This window comes from Diadema setosum, chromosome 4 (assembly GCF_964275005.1).
Source record: "Diadema setosum chromosome 4, eeDiaSeto1, whole genome shotgun sequence".
Classification (NCBI taxonomy): domain Eukaryota; kingdom Metazoa; phylum Echinodermata; class Echinoidea; order Diadematoida; family Diadematidae; genus Diadema; species Diadema setosum.
In genome coordinates, this window is record NC_092688.1 from 13,646,307 (window position 1) to 13,672,643 (window position 26,337).

Genomic DNA, 26,337 nt, shown 5'->3' on the forward strand with positions numbered 1-26,337 from the left:
CTCTCTTCAGACTTCTACAAAGTTTTTTCTTTTTTAAATGAGATCTACACTACAGTATCTTACAGTTTCCTGATAGATTAGACGTGGTAACACATAATGCTCTGTTTGAATTAGTCAAGAAATCAAAAGCAGACTTAACAAATATAAAATACTTCTCATGCACCTCTAAAGATCTAAATCTATAGGATGATGGTTGTCTCTTCCAATGCAGTTGCCATAGAAACTCATCCTCCTCTTGCTACATTCATCAAGGATGCAGACATGTGTAATTGCCTTGTGTTCTGGTACTCAACAATCTACAAAAGAGGAGCTAGGGGAGATCTCACTCATGGCAACATGTTGACTCATTAGGTGATCCGAGTATCCTCTCGGATCACCTTCTGTTTCTGTACGGATTCTTTCTTCTTCTTCTTCTTTTTCTTTATTTCTCCCCAAAAGTTGTGCAGAGGTTAGCTCAGAAAGTCCTGTTCCTATCAATTTCAAAATTATACCATGTATGTATCATGTCCCAAAGACGACAGCGCAAGTAAAATCATAGTGATCAGTCGACCGTGACGTCACTATGACGTCATTATATGAAAACACATTTTCATGCATATCTCATTAATGGAAAGGAATTTTTCAATGAAATTTACGTCACATATATTTCAAGTCAAGCGCATTCTACTCATATTATCAAAATTCATATTTATTATTGAAAAGTGCGCGTACGCGCGCGTTGAAATATTTGTATGCTCAAATCGAGCTCAAATTTTTTTTGCACACGTTTCAGACCATTTGGAGCATTTTTTGAAAAATTGAAAAAATTGGACAGACGCGTACGCGCGCGCACATATACGCACGCACAGCTCATATGCAATAGAAATTTCCCGTTTTTTCACATTTATCAGATGCCTGAAATGTCAAGGAATATTTCTACCAAGTTTCAAGTCAATCCGACTCAATATAACGTCATACGGGCCCGTCAAAGTTGAAATTCCGCGCGCGCGTCAATGGCGATATGCAGTGCAACAATGCCAAAAAACCGCCAATTTTAAATCCGATTTTACTCGTCAGGATGGACGGTGACCCCCCATTTTCTTTACATATTTTGAAAGCTGATGAGTTGTACATGTCATTTCATGGGTTGGCGATACTGAAAAAATGATTAAAAGATATCAAATTTCTTAATAAAGTAAAAAAAGTAAATTTTCAAAATGACGTCATCAAATTTCAAGTTCACACGAGCGTATTTCACTTATCCTTTGTCCATTTTCACCCAAATTTCAGTATGTTGTAGCTTATTAAATGCTCTTTCATAAATTTTATAACACAATTTTGATTGGATGATGACATCACCTCGTAAAAATGGATTGAATGTAACCTTGTCAAATTTGACCAGTTTACTTGTTATCTCTATGGGAGTGCAGTTTTTATGGAAAGGAAAATTGACACGACTATCTTTATAGAGCACTGGCTCACTTATGCTTCGGTGAATTTCTCCCAAATTTTAGTATGTTGTAGCTGAGACCTTGGGCTATCGTAACTGTGCCCTTTATTTTTTCATACGACGTCGGCATCATGTCAAAAAATTTGGTTGAAATTAAAGCTTATCTTCGATGTATTGAGATATTTCTTCCTTTCTGCAACTTTCTTTGCAATAACTCAAGAAAGACAGCCCCTATCACCCCCATATTTTGCACATGTTTAGTTCATGTTACGTACATTATTTCATAAAATAACAACTACTTGATCGGACACCACCTTGGGTATGTAAATTAGGGTCAAAGGTCATAAATATTTTATCCTGTATCTTAGTAAATATATGTCCTATCTTTCCCATATTTTGCGCACGTAAAGACCATGTTACAAGGATCATTTCACAAGATAACGACTTTTTGCTCAGATGTCATCTTGTCTGAGCAAAGTGGGGTCAAAGGTCATATGTACTTTTTTTCTGTATCTTCGTTATGACGTGTTATCTCTATGGGAGGGAATTTTTCTAGATGTGAACGTTGATATGATTGTCTTTATCGAGCACTAGCTCACTTACCCTTCGGTGAATTTCTCCCAGATTTTAATATGTTGTAGCTGAGACTTTGCGCTATCTTTCATACGATGTCTGGAACATGCTAAAAAAAAAAAACTTGGTTGACATTAAAGCTTATCTTCGATGTATTGAGATATTTCTTTCTTTCTGCAACTTTCTTTGCAATAACACAAGAAAAACAGCCTCTATCACCCCCATATTTTGCACATGTTTAGTTCATGTCACGTACATTATTTCATAAAATAACAACTACTTGATTGGACACCATCTTGGGTATGTAAATTAGGGTCAAAGGTCATAAATGTTTCATCGTGTATCTTGGTGAATACTTGTCCTATCTTTCCCATATTTTGCACACGCAAGGACCATTTTACAAGAATCGTTTCACAAAATAACTACTTTTTGCTCAGATGTCATCTTTGGTGTGCAAAATGGGGTCAAAGGTCAAATATACTTCATTCTGTATCTTCGTTAGTGCATACGGAATTCGGTACCAAAGATGGCAGGTCTGACTCCCTTTTCTAAATGAGACTCCAAACATCACATGGCCAATGTCCTCTCAACACAGATGAAACCTGTATGGTCATGCCTATTGGGATCAGGACTCAAATCATTGATTTCCAAATAGATCGGATCACCTAATTTGTCAGTGTTGACAAATTCCGAGTCTAGTTTAATCATGGTGTTGACACAATTCTTTCATGTTCCCTAAAAGGCCTCTAATGGGCAAACACAGACAATGCTAATTGTGTCTGCATATGCTGGCTAAACACACTCACTCCTCTAGCTGTAAGGAAAATTAGAGTTTTTAATTAGGAAATTCAAAGAGCCTCTCTTTGTTTTTCTCTGCAGGTATAGGTACAGTTTTATTTATTATCAGTTAGGTTAGGTATAGGTACAGGTTTATTATTATCAGTTTGTTTTATTTTATCATTGTTTGTTCATGTTGATATAGCAAGGAAGAGCGCATTTCATTATATTCAATTACCAGAAATATTGGATGTGGGAAGGAAGGGTGCATCAGAATTATATGAAATTACCAAAAATATTGAAAAGGAAAGACTTCCCCCTTATTTTGTCAGCTGCTAAGAGAGGATGCATGCAAGTTTGAAAGGCAAACAGTTGCAGGCAGTTGCAAATTATTTCAAGTGAAGGTTATGTAACACTGAAGGTCATCTTATGCCCAGCACACATGGGTCAAGGTGTATTATATGGTCTCTTTCCACCTGCCTGGGCTTACATTGCACCTTTCTATCAAGCAGTGAGGGAGGGGATGCCCACAGTGTACCAGCACTGTAGGTGTATACCACAAGATCCATTAATATTTTGAAGCATGTGCAGTTTGTCCAACAAAAAAAAGAAGAAGAAGAAAAAGACACATTTTTTTTTCAATAGAGTGTTAAATTGAGTTGAGATGGTGATGGATTAAAAAAGAAAGTAGAGTCATTAAACTAATGATATTATTTACCCATATACAGTGCTCTACCTCCAATGGTGTTTTCAAAAAGAAACTGGAAATTTGAAGAACAATACCAATGATTATGTAGTTCAATTATTATTTGTACTCACAGTTGATTTATAGATTTGTTTCTTTTGTTGATTGTTGATGTGCATTGGTGTTATCATCTGAAAAGTGCTTAGAATTTTTTTGACATAAGTGCTACATATATTCTTGATATTACTATTGTCATTATTAGTTATTATATCTCAGTCAAAGGTATCAACAGCTAATTAAAAGTCTGTTAGTAGATAGTATAAACATGAGCTGTCCTACTCCTTCATTAATGTCCATGTAACATACAACCAACAACTTTATTGGATGGGCTCTCCTGTCCATAAATCAAGGGTAATATAAAGTGAGATGCAATTATCTGGGAGAGGAATAACTTGGACGTTGACTCAGAATAAAAGTACCGTCTGCCTCCCCAACCTCGTGGCATTCTGATGTGTCGGGAGAAGACAAGCAAAGCATCCATCATGGGGTAGATGAACCTTCTTGCCGGCAAAACAAGCAATATCACTCAGGCCAGCTGAGTCTAGTACCAACATTTTGACAGAAATTGTTCTCCTTCTTCTTCCTCTTCTTATCAATCTCTCTCGCATCATCAGTCTCGTGTTCTTTTTCATTTGATCTGTATATGGTGTAGTCCCTGTTGTTGGAAGAGAGAGATGAAGAACCAATATTCTTTCAAGGTTTCCTCTGTCTGAAGAAAGCTTTTACTGTAAAGCAAGAAATGTTGGTAGCATGATTTTTTTTTTTTTTCAAATTGGAGCCAACAACCTTTTTTCGCAGCATGAAATTTTCCTGAGGTGGAGCCGACGGCCGTTTTTGCGGCATGAAATTTTCGCCAATTGCCACTGGCATTCACTGCCTATAGTGTAAACACGAACTTTTGCATGCATTTTAATTTTGCAAATCTTAGCTCTTGTGAAATTCATGAAAAAATGCACACAAATATTTCTGGTTTTACATAATTTGAATCCAGTGATTCTTTAAAAGGCTAATTCTCCAGCCTTAATTTCTCACAGTTCACAACATTAGACCATAAATACTGCAGAATTTGTCAGGATGGAATGTTGATGAGCAACATACAGTGAGAGAGACTGGCATATATCATTTGTGATTTCTGTGAAAATGATGCCCATTTTTTGTAAACTCGTCCTCGCTATGCACACACAAAATGTCCCAGTAAATAGTACAGCCACACGTGTAGGTTATATTCCGCTTTGTTAGTTGCTGCACAAATTACAGACTGCAAAAACAGTAAACAAAATATTAGAAAAAACAGTGACAAAAGTGTACACCAAGTTTTGAACCTAAAACTGTGTACAAAAGCTTCACAAAGATTTTCTGAGCTGAATGATCATTACCGGTAGTGTTATCTTGATCACCAAGCCTTGTACTTCTCATGCAAAGCCTAATACGATGTGGGTATCATTCCACACTAAAAGATTTCCTACCTTGTAACCTGATCTACATGTGTTCTCATATTTCTTTCAAGACCAAATGCATCATATTGACTCTAAACCAGACTTGTCAAATCTTTGCTGGCCAATGGGTATCACATTGTCATTTTCACATGTACTGTTTTCCTGCGCAAACAGGATGCAATTTGACCCGTTCATGCAGGTAGCTAGGTGAAAATTTTGTTTTGTTGTTGTTGTTTTTTTGTTGTCTTTTTACTATTCCAGCAGCATTCACCAGTGTGAGCAGACTCTTCTCGAATGCCAAATGACTTGTACAGGAAATGAGGCATTGTTTTGATTTTTGCTTTGAAGATGTAAATAAAGATGTGTTACAGCACACTGCCGGCGGAACGTTTTCAAAAGTGGGGGGCCCACGTCCGGGTTTCATGAGCTAACAAGCAAAAAACAAAAAAGGCCTTGAGCGCAACTTCTGCATGGTGCCACTTCCATGTTTCTTCAGCTGACAAGCAGAAAAAAAAAAGACTTCAGCTCATCTTTCTCATTCCACTTCCAGGTTTCTTCAGCAAAAAGAAAAGTTTTTATATATTGTCAATAATATGCAAACCAGAAAATATACATGGATAATATACACAGTAATTGTAATGATAACTGGTCAAAATTTAAATCGGGTTGTATGAGGAGAATTATGACGGGACCTAGATGAAAGCAAGCTAGTTTGACTGTAAGCCTCGAATAATCAGTGTTTGTGAAAGAGAAATCGAGAGTGGATAGAAATCCGGACCAGGTGATATTCAGACTGCAAATATACTCATAGAATTCAGCAAAATTCAACAGAAAACATAGCACATTTACAAACGAGTTCTTTTCCAATCTCTTGGGGCTTGTTGTCCAGTATGATGATCAGTTAACTGTATATACATTACAATCATGGACTCCCTGCAGTTGACACACTAGTAGTGTTTGTTGTTTTTCCCTCTCTCTTGGATTTATGCTTTGATATTTGTCTTCAAAATGGCATTTATTTTCTTATTTGGTGATTATAACCTTTTGAGGGCGAGTCCCGAGTATACTCAGGCAGGTGTCTATGGGAATCAGTCCTTCCTCATTAAGGTGTTAATGTGTTTTAAAGGTCCTGTTTACCTTTGGGAACAGTGATTTTGAAATTTTTCAAGATATGACATTTAATGCATATGTGTAGTCCTGTTTGTACCACAAAACATCCCATCATATAAAATTTTTGCGATAAAGCCTGAAATATAAGGAGATATCTGTATTTTTCTTAATAAACCGTAACTGTAGACGGTTTAGTCTGAAAACATTTTTATTATAATTATTGTTCACATTTTGTATATTTAACAATACTCAACATCGATTTTACCGATTCAAATTTTTACAGTGGGTATTTCTATCCCTAACTCACATTTTAGAACTATTTCAAAGCACTAACACTGAGTTTTTGTTTCATCTGCAAAAGGTAAATTATGCCTTTAATTGTTATCTTTTCCTCGTACAATGTCATGTATGCCTCTGTCATGATATTTCCATCTTTTATGCTGCAGAGAAAGCTATGGAAGATGTTAGTTGTTGCTTGAGCAAGGCCCCTCTCATAAATCTCAGGTCCATATCATGGTCCTGTTTTTACCTGTTTGCCAGCCAACCATCCAAGTTTCCCCCCTCCTTCTCCCCTCCCACTTTAAAGGTCATTCCCTTCGTCTCATCAGAACAATGTGCATGTAGCTTTGATATTTGGAGTGACATTTAAAGAAAGTGAACAGCCCCCCTTGTGCTGTCTTTCTATAGCAGGCTATTTAGATGCTAATGGACAGAATCGGGTTAGGTAAAGCTTAGTTTGCCTATGTAAGGGAAAAACAAGTGGAACCGCATCTTTGTTATCGTGTTATCTGTTGTGATATCGATGTATGCGCTGGAGTGGAGCATTTGATTATGCAGTCATGGTAATACAGTCTTGCGGGACAGGATCATGGGACCTTCCTTTGCTCACAGCCAAGAAAATCAGATCCTGAATGTGACAATGCGAGAAGCAAAGTGATACGGATTCCACAGACGTGCATGCCATAGCTTATCTCAGAATGCCCCCCTGCATAACTGAAAAGAGTACTCTAGAGTGATGGCTTATGATAATAGAGTGCTTTACATTATAAAACCATCATTACATTTTATCGCCAACACAGCTCTTGAACTCAGTGTATTTCAACCCAGCCTTTTCCTTTGGTCCTGTTAGCCAGCACTGAGATGACAGGGTAATCTTTAAAGTGCTGCCAGGGAGATAAATGAAACATCATCTCAAAGCCCTTGTTTTCATCCTTTTCCTCCTCCTCCTCCTCCTCCTCCTCCTCCTCCTCCTTGCCCGGAAGATGCAATCTCATCCCTCACCTGCCCCCCTCCTCCCCTCCCCCTGAGGATGCAGAGAAAAAGATGTCATTCCTGGAGAGCATTTAGCTGTAATGCTTCGCTCTCTCCATCCCCTCCTTCGCTGCTTGGAGGACTTAAGATTATCCTCCCTGGTGAGACATCTGTGGACTTAATATACATGTGTATACGAATATAATATGTTTGTGTATGATGTGTGTGTGTGTGTGGCCTATATGTGCACATACACAGGGAACAGGTTCATCTGCCCTCAGTGTGGTCTGTCATAAATAAAACACACACACCCACACAGACACACACACACACAGATGTACATAAACAACAATAATAACAACAACAATAACAACTCATCTGTCAGCCTAAGGAGCAGAATTTTGCTTTTCATTTCAAGGCACTGCATAAGCATCTCTCATTCCATTTCCAATATGCATGGGGAAAAGGACTGCAAATCTGAAATACGTGTCGTAGTAATTTCATGCATTTTCTAATAGAGGCTTCAAGCTACAATGAAAGCCTTGAGCATATTTTTTTTTCTTTTAATACTAAATAAATAAAAAAAAAATATACAGTATGCCAATATCTGTAATGAAGCTTTGAAGACAATAACATTGTACTTAGCCAAATCTGCTGGACGTCACTGGTACGGTAGATGAAAAGAATGACGTTGATTAGGTTTGATTGTTGCACTGGTCATTTCTTCCTGCAGATGATAGCAAGTTTGCCAGGCCAGAACTGTGTCATAAATACAACATGTATGATTGTGATGATGATGCTACTTCAGTATTTCCATGAGCTGGTGGATTGCCTATTCAGCTACAATTGTGTCCAGTTTCAAACTTCATTAAAATCTTCTTAGGTAATCAAGCAAGCATATAACAATGATAGCATTACATTATTATGGCACTATTCCATGAAGTTGCATTGAATATGTTTTATTTCAGTTCCCTTGGCTTATTATGAAATACGATGTTTTCAACTTTCTAGCCAAATGATGGAACATGTAAACTTTGTTTTGATGAGAACTCACAAATTTAGAACAGCCATTGGTTATGTGGCAATTGGTCAACACTTAATTATACATTGGATGGTTATGATCTGTATTAAAGAAAGAGTGAGGAATTAGACATTAACCCATTGAGGACGGGCTGATTTTGCTACAACACGCATTTCCCAAAGACACTTGCCCGAGTATACTCGGGACTCGTCCTCAGTGGGTTAAAAGAAACCATCAGCTTCGTAAAGCACTCATAGATAACACATTGTGAGCAGCCGATAGTGCATACTGTATTTTTTAGTATATTGCTCAAAGACACAGTTGTATTCTGCCGAGACAAAGTGCAAAATGTCTTGCTGTTGATCCAAGCAATGTAACCATCCAGTTTTTCATAGATCTATGTGATGAAGGAAGAGAGAGAGAGAGAACTAAAATCAGGAATATTACCCAGGCACTCTGGAATTGATAGAGAGATGGAAGAAACGGGTACAGCTGAACATATCTAGGACTCAAGACTTTGTGCACTATCTAGCATCCTTTGAATCCCTGTCCCATGAATTGATTGAATGTTTCTCCTCAGACCGAGACACATTAAGGTGATTCCTGTATTATCTGGTTTCATTTGTGAGTGTCTGGGGCTCATCTGCTTTGTGGCTTTCAACTATGAAGGATACACTCTCTCGCTCTCTCGCTCTCTCGCTCTCTCTATCATTCTCCTTCTTATCCTTACCCATCCATCCTTCTTGTATCCTTCCTTCTTATATTCCATCAGTCTTTTTCTGTTTTTGTTAATCTTTTCTTCTCTCCTGACCATTTCTCAATTTCTTTCTCTGCATTATTCAAAATATCACACTTCAAGCAATCTGTCTTTTTTTTTTCTCTCCCCCTTGCCAATTCTCTCAAATTTGGTTTATACATGTAGCTTTTATATCTCTTCTGCAGATGATTCAAGTGGGGGGTTTGTCTACTTATTTCTCCCTGCTTTCTTTCATCCGCCATATACTCTTTCCTCTTTGAATCTATGTGTCTTTGTTAGATTTACTCTTTTTCTTGCTTTGAATTTTCCACATTTTTGTTTTCTTGTGTGATTTTTGCACTTTATTGAACCTCCCAGCAACATCTATGGTTTCTTTTGTAATCTCTGTCCTCTATACTTCCCCTGTACTGCTCTAAAAGGATGGTATAGGCCCTATAGCTTTGTTTGAAATGGGGACTCAGATTTTAACTGTTTGTGAGATAATTAGAAACCACTTATATGAAATATTAAAGAGCATTCCATTCTCAGAGGAACTCAAAGTTTATTTTATGAAAATCGGTTTTTAAATGCCTGAGATATCCAAAACAAAGTATAAGAAAGTGGTCCAAATAAATGGACCTCTTTTTGGATATCTCAGCCATTTCAAAACCAATTTTCGAACAATGAATTTGATTCCCCTTAGAATTGTATGCTCTTCCATATTTCATATTAAGGTTTGTCATAATCTTGCAAAAAAGGTTGAAAGCCTGAAGTCCTGTCTCAACCAAAACTAAAATGTCCATACATGTTATAAATTGATTTTAAATAATTGCAAATTTTTTTGAATATCACTGTGTTATTGCAAAGTATTTCAACAGGAGTAAATGGCTATGATGACTGAGTTTGCATCTTCAAAAGATATCACAGGTTATATCATTTTATAACTCTCAGAGTTAAGTATGGCAAATGTCCCTACCTGTTATAAATTGGTTTTAAATAATGGCAACTTATTTTCAATGTTAACTGTGTTATTGCAAAGTATTTCAACTGAAGTAAATGGCCATGATGACTGAGTTTACATCTTCCAAAGATATCACAGGTTGTATCATTTCGTAACTCTCAGAGTTGAGTTTTGCAAATGTCCTTACATGATATGAATTAATATTAAATAATAACTTATTTTCAGTATTCCTGTGTAATTGCGAAGTATTTCAACTGAAGTAAATGGCCATGATGACTGAGTTTACATCTTCAAAAGATATGACAGGTTGTATCATTTCGCAACTCTCAGAGTTGAGTTTTATGAATTAATATTAGATAATAACAATGTATTTTCAATATTCCTGTGTTACTGTGAAGTATTTAAGCTGGAGTTAATGACCATGCTCAAACTTTTTCTTACTTTTTTCTTCTTTTGACCTCCTTTTGTTCATAGTGTCATAGATCTGCATGTCTCTGTTATCCAATCTAAATCATTCTGATGTAGAATTGAGATTATTGTGTTTTGACAGCAGTTTGACTTTTGATATTAGAGATGACTTTGTTTTCATGGGAAGCAATTTTGTTGCCCTTTCCCTGTCTTCAGTCCTTTTCTGGCAGTTGCAAAAATTATGCATAATTTTTCATTCTTTTTCCTCTGTTTCTGTAATTGAAAATAATGGAGCAGTTTTCACTGTATATTCTTGCCACAGCACAATCATATCTATGCCCTGGAAAGGACTCATATAATCTTTTTGTATATTGATGTAACCCTTTTAAGCTTCTTGTCACTCAATTGATATGACCTTTTATTTTTAATAGCTTTTGTCTCTCTCATCATGCTCCACTTAGTCTTAATCCCACATGATTGGTTACCGTGGCAACCCTCCAAGTCCATAATGTCATATCTTGGGGAGGAGGAGTACTTTGGAGTGGGAGGTGTGGCCTGATGTGGTAGATATGTCTGAGGAGTCACTGATGACAGCTCTGAAATTACAGTCAGCCTGGAGAAATAATCTTCATGATCAACCACATCACGTAGTCCTCTCCTCGCTTTCTTGGGCGACGTTGCAAAATGTCGTACACTGTACGAGACTTTGAGATTGGCTGGTGCTACAAAATCCAGAATCCAAACCTTATACAGCAGCCATGTTGAGTGCAGTGCAGTACATCGGCATACAAAGCTATCCGAACATGTATATGCAGAGCCCTTCTTCAAGCCATTTTGTCTGTAGTCAGAGTTTTGCTAACCTGCCATGATTTTCACTGTGATTTTTCATTCTCTATTTTCATTACTTAGAAAAAAAAAATCACAGTAGAACCAATGTAGAAACACATTGTCTGAAATGGGGTCAGATTTATCTTTGTTCCTGCTTACCATGTGATTTGTTTTAATGGAAGTTTTACAGCTCCTCTGGAAAAGAAAAAAAAAAGAAAGAAGTCTAGAGAATTAAACAAGTGAATGGGTGGAGTATCAGCAATTGATGTCAGATTTAGATCCAGTGCCATTTGAAGCTCTACTCTACTTATCACGCCCCCCCCCCAAAAAAAAAATACACACACACACGCACACACACACACACACATGCACACACTCCATTACATACACTTCTCACTCAAAAAACAAAATAAAAACAGATTATGTCAGAAAATTGACCAGTAGACATTAATTTGCAGAAAAGTATTGCTGTGAAATATGGAAGTCATATTTCTTATACAGTTCGACCTCGATTATCCGGCCATGTCGGGACCGGCGCTCATCCGGATACGCAAATTGGCCGGATATGGGAGAAACAATGTTAATGTATATAAACGCATTAGCTGCCGTCCAAGCTGCCGTCCCAGTGCACTGGCAGCTAGCTAGGCAGGTAGCGTACCCCGCAACGGTGGTGTAATCTATGCCAACCTGCGCAAAATTGTAGTCCCTTCTTCACAAAAATAAAGTATATCTTTATGTGAAAATCATACATGTTTTTGGAATACCTCATTAGATATTGAGAAACCTATCATGCACATCTTATGAAATTAGTGAAATAGATCCATGAAAAGATGTTAAAGTCCCTGTTTTTTCTCAATTCTTGGATGAAAAAAAAAGTCCTTCACTGCGTGAACGCGTTCGGATAATAGAGATTTCCGGATAAAAGGAGGCCGGATAATCGAGGTTGAACTGTACCTATATTGAAGATATCATAAACACCATGCGCTCTCTTTCAAGATTGGACAAATGTTTTGTATTCCATGAAATTCCCCTTCATCCATGACTAAAAGTGCTCCATAAGATGTGAATAGGTGAACATTTTCACTCAGTCGAAAACAGGATAAGGCTGTGTGCACCTGTAGGCAATATTTACGCAAATCGCACGATGATATACATGTATGTAAATTTGTAGCCAAACTTGGAAATTTTGAATCCATCCACGGATGCATTGACGTCAGTTTGATCCCAGAATTTTGAGGAGATGACATGCAACTCGTGGCCAAATTTGGAACAGATCTGTGTGGGTATCAAGTGACGTCAGTTTGATCCCAGAATACGAGGGGACGACAAGTTAAGTCTTCTTGCATGGCCAGACATGAAATAAACTCCTCACTCTAGGCTGCACATCAAGAGGAGATGTTTTATCCACCCCTCGTGAACAAACATGTTTACTTTGTTGCTGTTCCACTTTTTTTGTCATACCTTTATTCTTAGAGGTCCTGTTTACCTGTGGGAGCAGTGATTTGAAAAATGTTCAAGATATCACTTTTGATGCATATGTGTATGTCAGTTGTATCACAAAACATCCTACCATATAATTTTTTTTTTGCAATAAAGCCTGAAATATAAGGAGATGTCACTATTTTCTAATTAAACAGTAACTGTTGATGGTTTAGTCTAGGAATATTTTTATCATAACTATTGTTCACATTTTGTATATTTAACAATATTATACCAGTACCTAATATTGATTATACTGGTTCAAATTATTACAATGGTTGTATCTATCCCTAACTCACATTTTAGACTTACGTATTTTGAAGCAGTAGTGCTTGGTTTTTGTTTCATAATCAAATGGTAAATTATGCCTTTAAGGCATGCTATGAAGATGTGTGATATTTGATAGTTGAACGATTTGATTTCGCACCCTATTGGTGAATGAGCCTGTACTGAAGAGCTATGTAATTCTGGCATTTCCTGTGAGCTTGACATGCACATGTTATATCAACAACATGCACTGTGATTTTTGGTTAAAATGATGATAATGCTGTGCTGACATGTGACATAGAACACTTTGTATGAAACACAAGAAAGAGAAAACATTTAAGTGCCAATTAGGTATCATTTTTTTTTTCTTTAGATAATGACTGCTGAGTGTTTCTCAGCAAAGAATTTTTTAAATATGCAGTCAATAATATGCGAAAATTATTCTTGAGAGTAGTGACATTTTTGCTCATTAGGCAACACTCGACCAAAGGAAGGTCCACCAAGTTGATATTGTGAGATGGGTGACCTGATATGTTGGGTTGATTTTATTGGACTTTGGAAACTGACACAATGCTTGCATAGACCCTGTGCACCTTTACAGCTGTCTGTTGTTACATATAAGTGTGTCAGCCAATAAGGAGGGCAAGGGAGGCCCTTACACCCAGTGAACAGGGAGGTGGGGTCCTTGTACCAAAGATAGTAGAGATAAGATACGAAGGCGCGCGATAACAATGGACACAAAATGGCTACCCTACATGACGATACAAAAGAGAGCTAAGTACAAACTCAGTACACCTAGGAACATCATTCATTTCCAAAGACAGTGGTATTTTTATTATCTTAAAAAGATTTAAAAATTATAGTCGTAGCTTTTTTTCGATTAAGGGGATTTGTTTGAAGAACGAGATTTTAGAGTAAGAAGGATTATTTCGTGGAGGTAAAAATTTGGCAACAACATGATCTCACAATCAAAACGCTTGCTAAACAACAACAACATCTTCAAAGACAGCGCGTCTCAGACAAAGACACATCACCTGAGACGCGCTGTCCCTGAAGCCGCTGCTGCTGTTTATCAAGCGTCAAGGCAGCGCGTCTCAGGTGATGTGCGTATACGCTTGAAGACCGCGCGCTGTCCATTTGTTTTGTACAGGATTAGCGCGCACTTTCGTGTCTTATTAGTTAAGCGTCTTTGCCTTGTACTGAATCAGCCTCATTTCATCATCTAAGAGCTGCTCAAGAGTGTCAGTGGATTTACCAATTAAATCTTTTAATTGAGTTTGCATGACTTACTTTATATGTGTGTCACTCTGCACTGCGAATGTGTGCAGTCTAATTATACCCCCGCCAAACGAAGTTTGAAGGGGGTATATAGGAATCAGCGGACGGTCGGGCGGTCGGTCGGGCGGTCGGGCGGGCGGTCGGGCGGTCGGTCCGTTGCAAATCTTGCGTCGCGAACTACTTCCTCAGTTTTCAACCGATTCCCATAAAACTTGGCACAGATGTGTGCCTTGGGTTGTAGATGTGCAAGACGTATTTTTTTGACAGTACCCAAAAGTACGTTGCCATGGTAACGGCATATTATGGGCAAAAATGGGTACAAATCTTGCGTCGCGAACTCCTCCCACAGTTTTTGATCAATTTTTATGAAATTAGGTACAGATGTTCATCTGAATATGTTAATGTGCAAGACACATATTTCTGCAGTGGCAAAAAGTGCGTTGCCATGGTAACAGCATGTTATTGGTAAAATATAGGGCAAAATGCTTCATGGCAAAACTGCTTCATCAGTGTTCTTCCAATTCTCATGGAATTCATATTGAATGTTTGTCTTAGGATATAGGTCAGCATGACACATTTCTTGACAGTGACAAAAAGTATGTTGCCATGGTAACAGCTCACATATTATGAGCCAAAATGATGGAAAATTTTGTGTTGCAAACTACTTCCTCAGTTTTTGCCCAATTTCCATGAAACTTGGTACAGATGTGTGCCTTTGGTTGTAGATGTGCAAGACGCATTTTTTGACAGTACCCGAAAGTACGTTGCCATGGTAACGGCATATTAATGGCAGAAGATCAAGGAAAGATCTTGCGGATTTAACTACTTTCTCAGTTTTTTGACCAAAGCTTATGAAATGTGGCACACACCTTGATCTTGGTGGGAAGATGTGGAAGACATATTTTTCGGACGTGTCGGAAGCTGCGTTGCCATGGTAACGGCATATAAATGGCAGAAGATCAAGGAAAGATCTTGCGGATTGAACTACTTCCTCTGTATTCGACTGAAGCTCATGAAATGTGGCACACACATTGGTCTTGGTGGGAAGATGTGCAAGACATATTTTTTGGACGTGTCGGAAGCTGCGTTGCCATGGTAACGGCATATTAATGGCAGAAGATCAAGCAAAGATCTTGTGGATTGAACTACTTCCTCAGTTTTTGACAAAAGCTTATGAAATGTGGCACACACAATAGTCTTGGTGGGAAGATGTGCAAGACATATTTTTCGGACGTGTCGGAAGCTGCGTTGCCATGGTAACGGCATTTAAATGGCAGAAGATCAAGGAAAGATCATTCCTTGGGTAAGACTGTCGTCACGGGGCGGGGGTATTAATCACCTTCAGTGATATTTCTAGTTATCCTGGTCCCTAGTTTAATTGTGATCATTTGATATACTTTTTTCCCTCTTTCTTTTTGTAAGTAGACATTGACTTGTTACTGCACTGAAATGTCAGGGACATATATCTGCACTAATTGTAGGGACGTGGGAGATGTTTTAATGAGCTTTTACTGGGTAGAGCAAAATGAAGCGAAGACCCAAGTCCTCTGTGGAGAGAATTCACAGGATGATGATGAAAATTATTGTGATTATGACTTTGATGGTGATATTGATAATATCATGATAATGATGATGATGGTGATGATGATGATGATATCTAGCGGTTTCTTGAAATATACTTGTACTCTGGCTCTGAAATTATTTTCAACATTAAGAAAAATTACATTTTTTTTCCAAACAGAACTGTTGAATGAGTATGAATTTATAAATAAAACTCAAGCATGATTTGACTCTCAACGAATCAATCCAGCCATTTTTATTTTGTTTAATCTCACTTAACCTGTTATGTGATGAGAAATGATATGTAGGATAGCAGCAAGACATTTGATTTGACTTGTAACCAAAGTGAGCAAAGCAGAATAATAAATGTTGAGGTATCCATTGTTATGTATGCACCAATATTTGCTGTCCTGCATTGTGTAAAAGAATTTTGTGTTTGAAGTATGTATGGGTGCCAAAATTAGACATGCTGGTGATTACATGCCAGATGATATTAATGCATCCGTCCCTTTCTTTCTTTTTACACAAATCAAAAAAAAAAAAAATTCTCACAAGGCACTGTTTGCCCAATTAATTGGTAATTGAATGAAGCATGAGGTGTCAATGTGGTTGAGGCTGAAATCTCCCCTCAGGGTGAGGTAGTCCCACTGCAATGATAATTACGTTATGCACGTTATGCACATCCACCCCTAGGCCACTGTGATGAGCTCTGCACAGACCCCAGAAAGCATCAATGTTTTTATCAGACAATTAGATGACAGAATTGTGAATAATTGTAGTCGTTGTTCATCTGAGTACGACTGGTGCAACGCCATGACAATGACGTTAATGATTTGACATTGTCAAACGTGATTTTGATGCTAAGCTCTTTATACATTTATATGACTCAAGGCTACTAAAAAGAAATGATGTTGTACTGAAAAATTTTCCAAAAGGCTATCTTTTGATGGCCTGATGGGGCACTTAAGATTCAAAATGGATTGTTATGTCTCCATTTATTTTAGGCCACTACATTTCTTTCTTTTTTTTTGGGGGGGGGCACCAAAAGTTCAAATTTTAAGATTTTAGTGGCCGATTTTAGTGGCCCAAACGGGCCACCACAGAAAAAAAGTTAGTGTCAAGCCCCGATATATACTGTACATGTGTGTGTATAGTATGAATATGTAAAATATATCTGATGTGAAGGTAATATTTTAAATTTCCTTTGATTTTCAAATGTGTCTTTCAAGGTAGTATTTCCTTTTCTCACCTTCATTCCTCTGATAGACGTCTGGTGGACAAGCTAGACAACATGAAGAAAAACTCCCTTGGAAACGGCACCACCCAGTGCATTCTTTGTGGTGATGAGTTTGGGTTGCTAGGGGCGTCGCCCATGACATGTTATGACTGCTACAAGGTAAGATGCCTATGTTACCCCAGCCCTCATTAATGTGCAACACATTTGATAAGGTCCCTCAATATTTATTTTATTTATGTGTTCTCTTTTTCTTTATTTTCTGTAGTATCCCTTCCCCCTTTGATAAAGATAGAACAGAGATGTAATGATATAAAAATTGTGGTCAGAAAAAATATCATATTTGTAAGTTTGTTATCCGATATGAAAAAAAAAAATGATATGGTAGCATTGTGCATTTTACTGATCACTGGTAATGGCAAAGCTGGTTGAATGATATAAACTCTTCAGCAAAAGCAGATGAAAAGAACAAGATCTTGCAAGAATCCTTTGTAACATCTTTTATATTCATCCTTTGTAAATTTATGGTCCAAGTTGAAAATATTATACAATATATTGATTAATAGTAAAGTTTATTGAAGGAAACTCTTACAAATATCTTTTCTGCTTCATGAGCTCAAAATAGAAGGCCCAAAGATTTACATTTCTCTTTATATTATTCATATATTTCCATATATTCATCTCCCCATATCTATCTATTTGTCTATTTACATCTATTTGTACGTATGTGTGTGTGTTTGTACATGTATGTATTAGTCTATCCTCCTACTCATCTACCCAAAAGACATGTATTTGTCACAATGTATATCAACATCTCACTCATCTCTGTATTATGTTATGATTGTCTGAAGGCTGTGTGCTCAAAGTGTGGCGTGGACACTACCAACAGCTTCAAGCAGCCCATTCTGCTGTGTAAGATATGCAGCGAGACAAGAGAGGTGGGTTGACAATAATAGAGGCTGAGTGGTTGAAAATTTACTATTATCATTATTATTTTATTGTCATTATCTATTCAGCTTTCAATCACAAATATCAATATTACAGAATACAAAATCAGTGGAAAAATACAAATACAAATAATACAAAATCAGGGGGGTGTTTCATCAACGCTTGTCAGCGCCGACAACTGTCGGCACTGACCAATTTCAGCAAAATCCTTGGTTTTGATTGGCTGAGATGCTCTGGTCACTGACTGTTACTATGGTGATTCAAGTTGTCAGCGCCGACAAACGTTGATGAAACACCCCCCAGGAACATACAGTGGAGAGTTCTGGGTGCACCAGGGTTAGGCATCCCAGGTCTTGAAAGAGCCAACTAAATGACTTGAGCCCTCAGGCCATCCTTCCCAACCTACCTGGTGCTCCCAAAACAGTACCGATATCACAGTTTACATAAAAGTCATAAAACAGTTTACATAGAACTTAGATTTTTTTTTAAACCCATAAACTGCATGTTGTTCACCTGTTGGCATGCACGCTTAGTGCTTTCTTTGTCTATTGGCACAGGTGTCTTGAAACTATTTTCAATAAGTAGAGATTAGCTAATCCCTGTAATCCCTCTTGAGTTCCCACAATTAATGATCTCTCTGTTGGACTGAGACATACTGCTACACATGTGTGAGCTTGATAAGTTTATAATTTGATCAAGTTGGGTGGCATACTAGATGAAAAAGCTTGGTGAGTTAAACGAAGTGCCTGAGCACTTAAAGGGTTAAATCAGTCAAGTGATGGGGTATGTAAATCATGAGTGCATAACTATTGCATGCGTGATTCACCATGCATGCTAATGGAGGTTCAGTACTGGGTGCATATAGGGAGCAAGTTACATTATATATGCTAAATATCTCCTGTGCATTCCAGATATGGGGTCAATTTGAACCCCCTCAAGTGAATTTTGTAGTGATTTATTTTTTCTGCACATGACACTCTCCATTCAAGCTGACAGAAAGAGCAAGGGATTTTATTTTTTCATAATTGGAGAACCTCAACATGTTTATTTCTACTCCACCAAAAAAAAAAAATTTAGATAAAATAAAACTCACCAAAACCAAAACCAAAACCAAAACCAAAACCTAACCACAGCTATCATGCTTGGCATTGTGAATAGTCAACGATGAATTTTGACAGGTTCAATTGTGGGTTGAAGTTTACATTGAAAGTAGAATTTAAGTAACAGTTTTTAATTGCATCTACCAATGGACCAGTGGATGTATTTAATTGGCAAGGGCATTTTTCTTTAATTCCCAAAATCTTAGGCACATAAGATAGAGTGCAGTGTAGGAGCATACATTTTAACTGTTCTTATAAGTGGGAGCGTTCACATTTTGCTATTTTTTCTCTCTTTTTTTCTTTTTTTTATGGGGGACGAAATGTTTATTTTATCACATTTGCCATTTTGCACACATCCGTTAATAGTTGAGCATACTCCCAATTCAGTTCATCTTGTTTTGTCTTAGGGTTGACAGCATAGGGTTGTATATCAACCCCCCCCCCCCCAATAAAAAAAAAAATGCATGTACAGTATATTAACAGAGTGTGGTTCTAGGGTACTCATGCGAAAATATCCTCTTTTACAGTATTGCAGATAAACAGTAGTTAATTGCGATTGCTAGCTGAAATGTGGCCACAGTTGAAAACAAACAAACAAGCAAACAAAAAATTCAGACATTTGATTACACTTGGACTTTGAACTCTAATTCAAGTCTTGCCTGTAACTGTTCGTAGTTATGGAAGAGATCGGGAGCTTGGTTCTTCAAGTCTCTACCAAAGTACACCATTCCCGAGAAGAAATCCGACATGCATCACAGATACCCCGGCAGCTTCCGGAGGACAGAGGTCCCACCCATGAGGAGAAGGCGAGGTAGGTGTGGCATCGCCATGGCAACTCATAGACAGAATGTCCCACAATATGTATTTCAATTGCAGGATGTGAGTTGTTAGTTTTTGTTTTTGTTTTTGTTTTTTCATGTGGAGTGATATCTCATAGTGCCGTGAATGGAAGTTATGTTCCAAAAGTATATCAGGAGATATGATGCAGTTTAAAACTTGCATCTTGCTATGATTTTCTCTGGAATAAAGAATAATTATTGCACTTTGGATTAAGGTTTATTAGCCTATATAAGATTTATACATGAATCAAGTCATGCCTCCTTTGGTTTATCTTTTAGATTCAAACATATTGGCATTAAAAGAAATAGATTTGCATCTTATCAACTTTTAAATGGTGTATATAGTGTAGATAATAACCTTACTCCTTTATTTTTGCTGATTTGGTTTTACTATGCAATATCCGGTATTCCAGTCTCTATGTTTATTATCTGCTAGATTTCAACTTTTTTTACACACAGGGGGATAAAGAGAAGGAGAAAACAAGAATAATTTTGAAGCAAATAAGCTCCTTGGGTCATTTGTTCCCCGTCATTCATGAACGATATCCCACTTTGTCTGAACCATATTGTACTTCTTTATTATTTTACAGGTAGTGAAGACACATCAGATTGTAAGTTAGCCGAAGGACATAAGCTAATCTTTTTTTGTCTTTATCATTTCAACTGTTTCCTTTTGTTACAATTTAACTTAGAAAAATAAAATTGAAAAAAAAAAAATTTGACTCTAAATGATGGCTTGATAAGTGCACATTTCACAAACTGCCTTTTCATAACCTCATGCAAACATTTTTTTTTTTTCGTGGCCTAGCTGCCTCAAGGTTCTCCATTATAGTTCAGTATTTTTGAAGGACCTCCTGCTTTGGGTGATCTTCGGTGTTGGAACTGCCTGCTTTTTCTCATTTTTCATCCTTTCATATTGCCATTCTTGTCCTACTTTCATTTTTTTTTACATCACACAGGTGTAGACACGTTTAAAGGAGACCTCCGGACGATTTTCAGATTTTTACATTTGAACAACTATAAATCAGTTATACTGAGGACGAAGTTTCAGAATTTATGATAATTGGAATGAAAAATAAGAATGTTTTCAAAATTTAGAACAAATTGCAATGAACAAGGATGATGACATGGCAGAGTCACCATAAGAATGCATGAGTTGGGGCTCAAGGAAGCAGAACAAAAGAAGTAGGCATGCATAAATTCTACACAGGTGAACTCGCAAGCAAGCGGTATTGTAATGGGAATTACACTGCTACATTGCTGAAATATGTGAACCTCCTATGTCATCATCCTTGTTCAGTGTAATTTGTTTATGGTTTTTCAGAGCATTGTTTCTCTGCTCAAGAACCACAATAAATTCCGCAAATCAATACATGGAGTTGTCATTTATGTACTACATGATGTGAAATTATGAAAATCGTCTGGAATGTCCCTTTAAGCATAGGAGAGTGTCAGTACAGCAGACTCCTTAATGGGAATGGTGAAATCACTTTGTTAATATTGATAGCATTTTATTGTATGAATTTTGTTATGAAGGAAATTGAAAACATGGAAAGTATGATATGATGGAGAAACTTCTTGGAGTCGAAGCAAGCAATATTACCTAAGTATTTCTTTTAAGATGTGAGTCCTCTGTCAAAACAAAACTCAGTTTCATAGAAGGGTGTGATTAAGTTTTTTTTTTTTTTTTGTTCTGCATAGGTATGTCATTCATTAAATTACTAGCATTACTTTTTCCCTTTCTCGCAAATCATCAATAGGTCATTCTTTTAGGTACATTGAGCAATGGCGTCCATTTGCATTCCCATGCTGCATGCAAATTATACCTTAAAATCCAAGGCTACCTTGTTCTAGTATCATTCGACACACATCACTTTTTGAAAGCTAGATCCATTGCAATTTTTCTTTATATCAGAGTATTCACCTGCCATGACGATGACCAGACCTAGCTGTGGCAAAACAAGTACTAAGTAGATGAACATTTTTTGACTGTGGCACAAAACATCACATACAGCAATTGCATTCCATGGCAATATTTATAGCACTTCTAAGTAGCTAAAAAATTATGCACTTAAGACTATCATGTAGGAATATATACTGTAAAACATATTTAAGCGGCATGAGATTTTTGCGAATTGGAGCCAACGGCCTTTTTCACGACATGAAATTTTTGCAAAGTGCCTCTGGCATTCAATTCATATAGTGTAGACAAGAGCCTTCGTGCATTTTAATTTCGCGAATCTTGGCTCTCGTGAAATTCGTGAAATTAAAATGCACATGAACATTCCTCGTTTTACAGTATCATTTTTTGTGCACATGTGTTTGTGTATGCGTTTGTTTTTGTTTTGTTTTTTGTGTGTGTGTGTGGCTGTGTCTGTGTATGTGTCTTTATATGTGTGTGTGTGTGCATGTGTGTGGAGCAAGTGGAAAAAAAAATTATAGCTCCAAGAAGGCATTAACTCAAGTTTTGGGAAGAAAATAACAATTGATGCTGCAAACAACTGGAAGGGGTAATTTAGTTGCCCATATTCCTAATCCTGTAAAAGCCCAAAATAACTCCTGAGATTTTGGTCAATAATCACTTACCTCCTCTTTCCCATTAAAAGAAGGTGTGGGAGGGGGGGGGGGTATTTGTGACCTGTTTTGTCCATGTCTTAATTCTGTCAATTCAGCTTCCCCTGTTTTGACAGATTAAGCCAGATCAGTGAGCAGCTTTATGCATTCCTGCTATTCAGATGTAATGTATTTGTGCCACCACATTGACTCCTTCTTCGTGTCCTTTATTTTCAGCGGTATCCTTTCAAATCGCATCAGTTGTCTCCTTGCCTGTGCAGAGGAGACCAATTCGAGGGAATGCGTGCAATGAATGCTTTGTTCAGAGAATTTCTGGCGCCGAGACCCTGCAAATGAATTGACCCGCCCCAGACCGGGCCCCCTTTTCAAAATGTCATTCACTTTGTTGTGGGATATGGGCCTCATCTTATAAAAATTTGCAACTGATTTCAACTTGTGGTTAATTGCAAATATCCGTCTCATATTGTACAAAGATCAAACTCAAATTGCAGTCAGTCGACCTGTAGGAATTTATTTTGTAACACTGATACAAAACGCACACCAAATTCTGGTATCTTCATAGTACAAAGCTAAATTCCCAATGACTTTGAAATTATATGCATAATGAAAAGTCATATATTCGTTTTTAACCTACATTGTATTGACACCCTATTCATTTTTTGACATAAGGAATGACTGGTTGATCGCAGTGTCCATGGCAACATAGAATTTGCTCTTTTATAATTTCTTGTGTTTGATTCAGAATCAATGGCAACATCTAACAGATTTGCAATCAGTCCAGTATATAGATATTTCATAACATGGATTTGAAATCAGTTATGAAGTTTTGATTGATTTTAGGACGTGCAATTGATTCGAATCGATTGCAACTTTTTATAAGACAAGGCCAAGGTTACCAGTAGAGGTAACGATAGAATTAATCTCTTCATTCCGAAAACTGAATATTGGTTACTCTTCTGCAAGACATCTGGGCATTTGTCACTTGTGAAAGTGACTCTGTGTGGCTTTTATGTTAAGCAACATCACTTCTATGAAACTGAAGTTTGTTGTGTTGTCAAAAAAAAAAAGCATGAGTTGAACTTGCACATACTGATATGTACATGTTTTAGAATTACTGATTACACAAGACACATCCAGATGGAAGAAGTGAAAATGTCTCCCTAAGAAAGCACTTTACAGTATTAGTCCACATCGCTAAATTTCAACAAAAAACACATCAAAAAGAATGTGGAACTCACAAAAAGTGTTTGGGGAGCTCTTTGTATTATATAATCTGGGAAATCTTTTACACATAAATGACTACTAAAAGGAAAGATATACTCCATCATTACAAAGTCACAAGAAAAGTAAGCAGATCTTGACAAGCAACCATTTTTTTTATTTTTTAGATATTTGGTTCCTAAAAACTACACATTTTTTCAATCATGCATTATGTCAGTACACTTCCCTTCTCTCAACCCAAAACTTCCTGTAGTTGCCTTCCACTTCTCCTTCTTCTATGTCTGATGTTGCAGGGCAAAATATGGTGCAAAACTGTTGACTAGTTAGTATCCAGTTAGTGAGTGGCCATGTTTGAAATCTTCAAAAGTATTTCCCCTCCATCCTGGTGAAAAAAAAAGCAAAAAAAAAAATCCTATCTGAATCATGCAACTTATTGAAAAAGTGCCCTTCGTAAATAAGCGCTGAATTGATAAGTGTTTTAGTAGTAGCCATGATAAAAGAAATCGTGGACGTACGTACTCGAGCAGATTTTATCATGGCTACTACAAGATGTACTAATATACTGATCAATTCAGTGCTCATTTACGTGGATGTAGGACAATTTATCATTCAGTTGCATAAAAAACCTCTCGACGGAAGAATTTCATGAATTTGAACTATCTGACTCATTCTGACTACAAGCATTGATATAAAAATTAGCTTATCAAGGATAGTACATGTATACTCTCACTCTTTCCTGTACTTTCAGCCTACCAAATCCTCTGTATCAGGACAACTCTTGGGATAAATTCTTCATCTTTTGAATTTAGATGTAGACAGTTCATAGTTTGTTTGTTTTTTTTTGAGCAAGCCAGAGCAAGCATCATGTTTGTTGAATTGCAAAATTGACTCTTGTCTGCCAACAGAGCAAATTGATGCCATCTACAGATCCACAGAGAGTCAAAGAGTGCAGCTGTGGTGTAAAACAAATATTATGCTTGTCAATATTGCAACCTTAGATTCTACTCGCATTTGACCATTCTCTGTTGGAGATTATGTGTGGTTTTCCATTATTGTCCTTGACGAAACAATATGCATCCACCTGTAATAAAATCCTTCCATTATTGGCTCCTCTGCATCTCGCAACTCTGTCTTTTCACAGCTGGACTTTGCACCACAAACAAGCACTTTGATGGTTTGACCGTCTTGTGTTTTCTGTTTTCTTCTTGCTCCTTGCCAAACAGCCGACAGTGAGAGCTCAGACGCTTCTAGTTCTGATGACGAGGTCAGCCTGGGTCGCAAGCGACGCACCAAGAGGGATGGAGGTTGGTTCAGTCGAAACATTTCCCCCAGTTCTGTTCCTAGATCATGTCATGTTTTAAAGCTTGATTATGTAAAGTTTAGGTTTTTTTAACTTTCAAAGTTCTACTTTGGAACACAGAATTCGCCTCACCCTTCTTCATGTTCCAGGAATATCTACAGAAGTAGATAGTTATAGTTTCCAATCTTATGCACTTTGCCTTTTGATTCTGCTTTAATCACACAACCTTCCTGACCTCTCCTTGCAATTTGTTTGTTTGTTTGTTGTTGTTTTTTGCCATTTATCTATGTAAAGCACAGTGGACTCAACTTGTCTGAGAGTGCAGTATAAATGGATTTATTTTTATCAATATTATTGTTCTTACAACTCCTACAATAGTTCGTGATATCAGATTAATTTAATGATACTAAGATTATACAACAAGGAGTTTTGGATATGTGGAATATCATGTAGAGGATACATTTCCACAACTCATTGATATGCATTTAGGAAAAATATTTTTCTCCATGCCTTCTGGACAAGCTAGATTAATTGCTCTTTTGATGTCCAAGAAAAGTGAAGTTTGTCTTTTTTACTACAATCAAGACTAGGAATAAGAAAATGCTTAAAAGTAGAATTTGATCATGTCACATTATAAGATGAAATCAGATAAATTTGCTTTTATATTATATATTTTCATTTCATTTCCTTTTTGGGGCTGTCATTAATGTCAAGCAGACCAGGATGACACCAGCATTTCCAGCAGCGGACTGAGCAGCGCAAATCTCCTCCCGGGTAGGACGAGGAACGGCAATGCGGGGACCATCTACGCCTCCAACCACATGGCGGGCAGCCGCACCAGCATCGGCAGCGGGGGTTGGTACGGCAGCACCAGCGCCAACGAGAGCAGCGTCGGCGAGCTGGGGCACGACGACTCGGACAGCGAGCGAAGCATACCAGGAGGTGAGGAGCAGTGTAGTATGTTTTTCTGTCTTTAGGTGCATCATCTCCCACAATGGATCATTCCCAGAGGCGGATCCAGGAATTCCGTAAAGGAGAGGCACCTTTTGACAAAACTAAAGGGGGGGGGGGGTGCCAGCACCACCCCCATTTTTTTTCTTTTTATTTCTTTTGTTTTTAACCAAAAAAATAAAGGGGGGTGCGCACCCGGTGTGCCCCCTGTGGATCTGCCAGTGATTCCTGTATGATTTGACACTCTGCCTCGTCTGCTAAGGCAGAGGCCTAAATGAATCTTTTTTTCTTTTTTTGCCAGGGGTAGGAGT

General features: G+C 37.5%; 1 protein-coding gene across 1 annotated transcript in view; it reads left to right on the plus strand.

Annotated features, from left to right (window-relative positions):
• Positions 1-26,337, plus strand: part of LOC140226891 (rabphilin-3A-like) — a 63,362-nt gene that overhangs the window by 27,070 nt on the left and 9,955 nt on the right. The window contains exons 3-7 of the mRNA XM_072307319.1: positions 17,126-17,255; positions 17,945-18,031; positions 19,817-19,952; positions 24,999-25,079; positions 25,793-26,017. Of these exons, the coding sequence (XP_072163420.1) occupies positions 17,126-17,255; positions 17,945-18,031; positions 19,817-19,952; positions 24,999-25,079; positions 25,793-26,017 (659 nt within the window). The remainder of the gene's footprint in view (positions 1-17,125; positions 17,256-17,944; positions 18,032-19,816; positions 19,953-24,998; positions 25,080-25,792; positions 26,018-26,337) is intronic.